The 6,125-nt window shown below is 45.1% G+C and overlaps 1 protein-coding gene across 1 annotated transcript; it reads right to left on the reverse strand.

Annotated features, from left to right (window-relative positions):
• Positions 1-5,264: 5,264 nt before the first annotated feature.
• LOC138911313 (uncharacterized) lies at positions 5,265-5,924 on the reverse strand. The gene is made up of 2 exons (XM_070209610.1): positions 5,713-5,924; positions 5,265-5,637 (listed from the first exon to the last, which is right to left on the reverse strand). The coding sequence occupies exons 1-2, from the start codon at positions 5,922-5,924 to the stop codon at positions 5,265-5,267; spliced, it is 585 nt and encodes a 194-aa protein (XP_070065711.1).
• Positions 5,925-6,125: the final 201 nt, after the last annotated feature.

Consider the following 6,125-nt stretch of genomic DNA (forward strand, 5'->3'; position numbering starts at 1 on the left):
ACTTCTTTCTTCTTAATTCCCAATGCTATGAGAATAATCTAACTCGTTGTAAAAGGCAATTTGCCCAAAATCCGAGACAGTTTTATAATTTTGTAAGCTTGAAGCGTAAATCTTCAAGTTGAAGCGTAAATCTTCAAGTTTGCTATCTTATTTTTCTCTTGGGATGGATAAAGCTAGCAATGACACTGATTCTGTTAACCTCTTTGCTAATTTTTTACAATCAAATTCCTCTTCAGTCTAATTCTAATTCTAATTACTAATTCTTACCCTTATACTATTTCTTCCGCTAGTTCTATACCTCCTCCCATTATTACACACTCCTCTCTCCTATTAGCTATAAGCTCTTTAAAATCTTCTTACTCTTTTGGGCCGGAGAATATTCCTAGTTGCCTACTCAAGGAGTGTAGTTCTTCCCTTCTTTATCCATTGCTAAAGCTTTTTAATCTATTTATAAGAATTTTATATCATTCCTCTTCACAAGAAAGACGGGAAGTATGATATACAAAATTACAGGGGCATTGCAAAACTGTGTGCTATTCATGAATTATTTGAAAAAAATAATTACTTCTGCAAATCAGTTGTTTCCCCTGTTCAACATGGATTCGTAAAGAGTTTACTTCCTTGGTAAATGATGCTTTCCTTTCGAAAATGCAAACTGCTGTCACTTATACTGATTTCAGTAGGGCGTTTGACTCTGTGCACCATGGCATTTTACTTGTTAAACTTGACCGAATAGGTTTCTCTCCGTCTCTTTTGCTTTGGATTAATTCTGATTTAATAGGTATCGACATACTATTTCTTTGAGCAAATTGGGTAAATAATAAGAGCTAAAGCCACCTATTATGATATGTTGCTTCTAGAATACTAAAGATATTTAAAGTATCTTTCATTTCATACCTATCGCCACCTCCCCGCTACCACCTCAGAGCTATAAATCAAGTTAATAACCCAACTTTTATTGCCAACCAATTTCAACCACAATTTAAATGCAATTGACTTTTTCAGAATACACAAATATTCTATGGTACAATAAGATATACTGTAGAAAATTTCATAAAGATCGGTTAAGAAAAATCAAAGTTATATCCAACTGCGCAATTGAATGGGCCAGCAGCTTTAAGAATTTCTGTATACATGGACACACACACATTCATCCGCGTCTGCTTCGCATTCTAATAGCATGGTAATTGCATCTTTTTTTTGTAATGTTATTTTAGTTAATTTTTTTTCATAAGTTGTTAATTGTTGGTGTGGCTGCTGAGTAGAGGCATAGCAAGTGGTGCGGTCTGCCGCGAGTTCGAGCCCTACCGGGGAAAGTATTATTATTATTTTTTTTTGCTGGTGTGGCTGTTGAGTATAGTCGACAGTAAGTAATGCAGTCAGTTGCAAATTCGAGGCATGCCAAGGGACCTCTTTTTTTTATTAATTTATTTGGTGTTGGAATAAGAGGGTTGAGGGTATCCCCTAGTCGGGAGCTCCCGACTAGAACCTCTTACTTGTTTTTTATTAATTTACTTGGTGTTGGATTTAGAGGGTTCAGGGTATTCCCTAGTCGGGATCTTCCGACTAGAACCTCTTACTTATTATAAATGATCTCCCCTCTGTAGAAGACAAATGTCGCTTGCAAAGTATTACGATAGTCTTCTTTATTCGACTGTACGATCGCGACAGACTCCATGTTCGTTTTATGCTTAAAGACTAAAGGAGAATAGAAAATAATTTTATGCATGTATAAGCGTGTCTTTTTGTATGTATGCCTGTACATACATGAATTTCTCCTACTACAACTCGGCCATCCTGACGATTAAGATCCCCTGATCTCAGTTGCTTTGTTTTCAATTTTTGTGATTTTTAAAGCTAAAATAATATTACAATGTTTCTTATTGTGTTCATAATTTCCTACCCATGGTCTTACGTTCTGAGCACTCCATACACCCTTATAAGGATTTCGAGACCTTGGAAACCCTCGACGTCTATCAACAGAAACGTGTCATTTCGCAATACCTTTTCTATTACATATGGTCATTTATTTTTGTGAATTCGTTTTCTGGCAGCTCCCACAGTACCATCAAAGTTTTGTACCATAAAGCAGTGTCCTTTCTTATAAGATGTTCCTTTTCTCTTCTTTTTATTATAATATGATTCATTGTAAGATTGTGTTTGTAATTGGTTTTCCTTGACCGCTTGTCTAATTTCCATTAAACTTTCTTTCGTCCTAGGTGCGGTTGGAGCCTCAACTTTTGCAACTGCCCTAAACGTTGGTTCAGATACCTACGCATTTCGACTCCCTTCCTAGCAATTTGGATGTGTCTTCAATGTTGTCTTTATCGCTTTCTTCAAGCGACTGTCCAATTACCCGTGTTTCAACCCCTGCAGTAGTCCCAGTAGAGCCCGTACCTGATTCAATCCCAGTTATCCAAACTGCCTCCGCTCCGTCAGGTCCTGGTCGCAAAGGTAAACCTGCGCGCAATCTTGCCCAGATTGTTTAAAACAATCATTGTGCCTCTTCAGCTCCTCCAACTCCTGTATTACCTACCGCCCCATCAGCGCCTCTTTGCCCCTCGTAGGCAAGTTTTTGGGTCTCCACTAACGTCGGACACCACTTCTGAGTCATTGGCAGGCTATTATGCTGGCAAGTATTCTGCTAGAGGTCAATAACTAAATTTAATTACTCCACCCCTCGTGAAATATCATCATTCAAAATAAATGTTTCACATGATATGTTCCCAATCATTTATGATCCCAAATTTTGGCCTCTACACAAGTATATAGGAACTGTATGTTCTGGCACAGGAAGGGACGTAACCGTGGTTGGGACTGTATGTTCTGGCACGGTAGGATTGTTTACATTTATTATCAGAGTCAAGTGTTATTACGCAAGGGAAAGGAGTGTCGGGGGCGGCGGGGTGTGTTAAGGATCAAGTGTTTTTATGCAAGGGCTTTCCCTTGGGGAGCGGGGGAGTTATGTTTATATATTTATGCGCGCGCGCGTAAGTGGACGCTCATGGGAAAGGAGGAGCAGGGGGTGTTTTCATTATATTTTTGTGTGCGCGAGCGCAAGTGGACGCTTATTGGAAAGGGGGAGCGGGGTGTGCTATGTTTATATTTTTGTGCGCGCGCGCGTAAGTAGTTGCTCATGGGGAAGTGGTGCGGCGGGAGGGGGGTCTTATAGTTCCATTTTTGTGTGGGAAGCAAGATAACATAGTCCCTCCTGTGGAGGTACAGAGCCCACCACCTCTCGTCGAGCATTGGTACAGCACGTGTTCCGGGTCTTCGTCCAGATTTGGGCAGTTCGGGCACTCTGGAGAGTCCTCATGCCTGAACCTATGGAGATACTTCCAATACCCGCCGTGTCCAGTGAAAAACTTTGTTAGGTGGAAGTTCATTTCGGCATGCCGTCTCCTAATCCATTGATCCAGATTGGGGATCAGTTCACCCCCCTTGTTCGTCGTGTTCCATCTCTCCTGCCAAGTTGCCATTGATGTTGCTCTCTCCGACCGGATGACGTCCATTGAGACAGCGTCTCCCGTGGCTATTCGGGCCATGTAAATTTTCTCCATTTCCTAGGCCAGTATATCTACTGGCAGCATTCCTGCCAATACTGTGGCTGCCTCGTCCGACACCGTCCGAAATCCAGAAATGGTGCTCAGAGCACTGAGCCTATAGGGGATTGACATCTTCCTTTCTGGCTTGCAACCGCTGAAGCCCATATCGGTGCAGCATAGAGCAGCATGGAGGCTACAACTCTCGCGAGGAGCAGGCGTCTACCTGCTTCAGGTCCTCCTATATTGGGTAGCATCCTCGAAAGGGCCGCCTGCATTTTGGCTGCTTTCTGGCTAACGTAATCTTCGTGCGGTCGAAAGCTAAGCATGTTGTCTAGGAAGCCTTTGACTCAATACTAACGCTGTCTACCTGAAATCTAGCAAACTCGACTATTTTGCGGCTTGTGATGAGGACCGCCTCTGTTTTATGGCCTGCCAGCTCCAGGCTAGCGCCACGCATCCAGATGGCCACGATCCTTATGGCTCCATTCGCAGCCGCTTCCACGTCTTCTATTTCTTTGCCAACCACTACTAGAGCTAGGTCATCTGCGAATCCTATGATTCTGCATCCCTGGGGCAATTGCACTCTGAGCACCTCGTCGTACTTTATGTTCCACAGGAGTGGTCCCAGGACCGACCCCTGTAGGTAGTTGGATGTTATACGGAAAAGGGAGGACGGTATCCTTATTCGGTCTAAGGCTTCCAGTATACCAGACCAGCTTGCTGAGTTAAAGGCATTGCGGATGTCCAACGTAATCACCGCGCAATACTCCTTGTCTCCCCACCTCCATCTGGTTCCCTCTATTGCTTTAGCGGCAATGTCTACCATCGCCTTAATTGCATCGACCGTAGACCTTGCCTTGCGAAATCCATATTGCTGTTTGGACAGGGCCTCTTTCTCTTCGACGACACTAAGTAGTCGGTTATACACAATCCTTTCCACTACCTTTCCCTCCGTGTCCAATAGGCTGATTGGCCTGTATCCCGAGGGTTCCTCTATTGGCTTGTCGCCTTTCAGTAGAAGGATTTTTTTCTGTCGCTTCCATCTCTTAGGGAATAGACTGTCCTGATGATGTCTATCTAGTATATATCTCGGCGACGGCGTCAAGTTTCGTTAGCATTGCTAAACTTTAGTGCCTTGTTTGGCTACCCATCTGATCCTGGAGCCTTTTTGTCGCCTAGTTGTTTGCTTGCCGCTAACACGTCGTCTGTCGACACCTGCTGCACTAGCTCCGTGCTCAGTGAGCGGTTGGCTACTCCCAGTCGTGGGTGTTGGGGGAACAGTGTCTCAACTATAGTGGCAAGTGCGGAGGGGCAGAACACCTAGGTAGTTCCCTGACTGCGGATCTTCTTCGTGATGACCTTGTATGCCGTGCCCTACGGGCTAACATCGGCCTCATCGCATATTTTCTGGCAGCAGCTGGATTTACTTCCTTTAATGCTTCTCTTGAGGTCTCGCTTGGCTACCCGCAAGTGTTCCAGCCTAGATGCAAAGTCTGGGTGGCCTCGGGCACGCTGAGAGCGCCTTCTAGCACGCAGGCAGGTCTTCCTTAGGTCGCTGATTTGCTCATTCCACCAGTAGCAAGGTGCTCCTCTTCTGTTTGGCATCCTCCTGGCCATGGAGAAGTTGCACTCATCTGAGATGTTCCCCATGAGCTGTCGCACCATGTCGTCTGCTAACTCCGTGGCCCAAGTCCATTGAGGATGACGTAAGGATTCCGTCTAGGTTTCGTCGTCTAGGCTGTTGTCCTTCCATTTGGGGCCTGTTGTTTTGGACTGCTGTTTTCTCCGTCCTCTCCCGTGGATCTCGTAATGCACTGCTCGGTGGTCGCTGAATGTGAATTCATTACTGACTTTCCATATAGTTAGCTTATAAAGTGAGCTGCTGAGCAGGGTAAGGTCTATAATAGGGCCTCTACCGGCCTTGCAGTAAGTGAGCTTCTGCCCGTCGCTTGCAAGGCCTAAGTCGAGCGCCGCGAACTCTTCTAGCAGGGTGGTCCGTCTCGCGTTAGTTTCCTTGTTTTCCCATTCCACGGCCCAGGCGTTAAAGTCTCTGGCTATGGCGAGCGTCTTCTGATATTTCTTCCAGCATGGTCTGAAATTGCCGCAGTTCCCAGCTTGGGGGTGCGTAGCAACTGTAAACGGTGATTCCATTAATTTTTTCTCTCACGAATCCGTCGTTTGCTGCTCTGACCTTGTGGACCGGTGATTTGAGAGACCACATGGCCGCTTTTCCACATTTACTTGCCACCAGACACTTCCAGCGATAGGCTTGTATGGCTCGCAGATTATTGCGACGTCCGTATTTCTCTCCCGTATTGATTGTGTCAGCAGGGCCTGTGCATCCTCGCAGTGGTTGAGGCTTAGCTGTGCCCACTTCATTTTCTGTTGGCCAGGGCGCTCCTAAACACGGGGCATCTGCCGCTGCCGGCAATGTGTTTGCAGTCGGCATTCCTTTCCTTACAGAGCATGCACTGTGGCTCTTGTTTGCAGTCCTTACAGATGGTCCTTTCCTCTGCATCGTCGGCACAGATTCGATCTATCTAGATTTTTTTTACAGTGTCTTGCTAGATGTCCAAACTC

This window comes from Drosophila virilis, chromosome 5, assembly GCF_030788295.1.
Source record: "Drosophila virilis strain 15010-1051.87 chromosome 5, Dvir_AGI_RSII-ME, whole genome shotgun sequence".
Taxonomy (NCBI): Eukaryota; Metazoa; Arthropoda; class Insecta; order Diptera; family Drosophilidae; genus Drosophila; species Drosophila virilis.

Excerpts from the sequence above, each read along its gene's own strand:
- LOC138911313 (XM_070209610.1), bottom strand. The coding sequence starts at position 5,924 with ATGAAGTGGGCACAGCTAAGCCTCAACCACTGCGAGGATGCACAGGCC. Across the intron at positions 5,638-5,712 it reads GAGCAGCAAACGACGGATTC|ACCATGCTGGAAGAAATATC; the intron begins GTGAGAGAAAAA and ends CGGCAATTTCAG.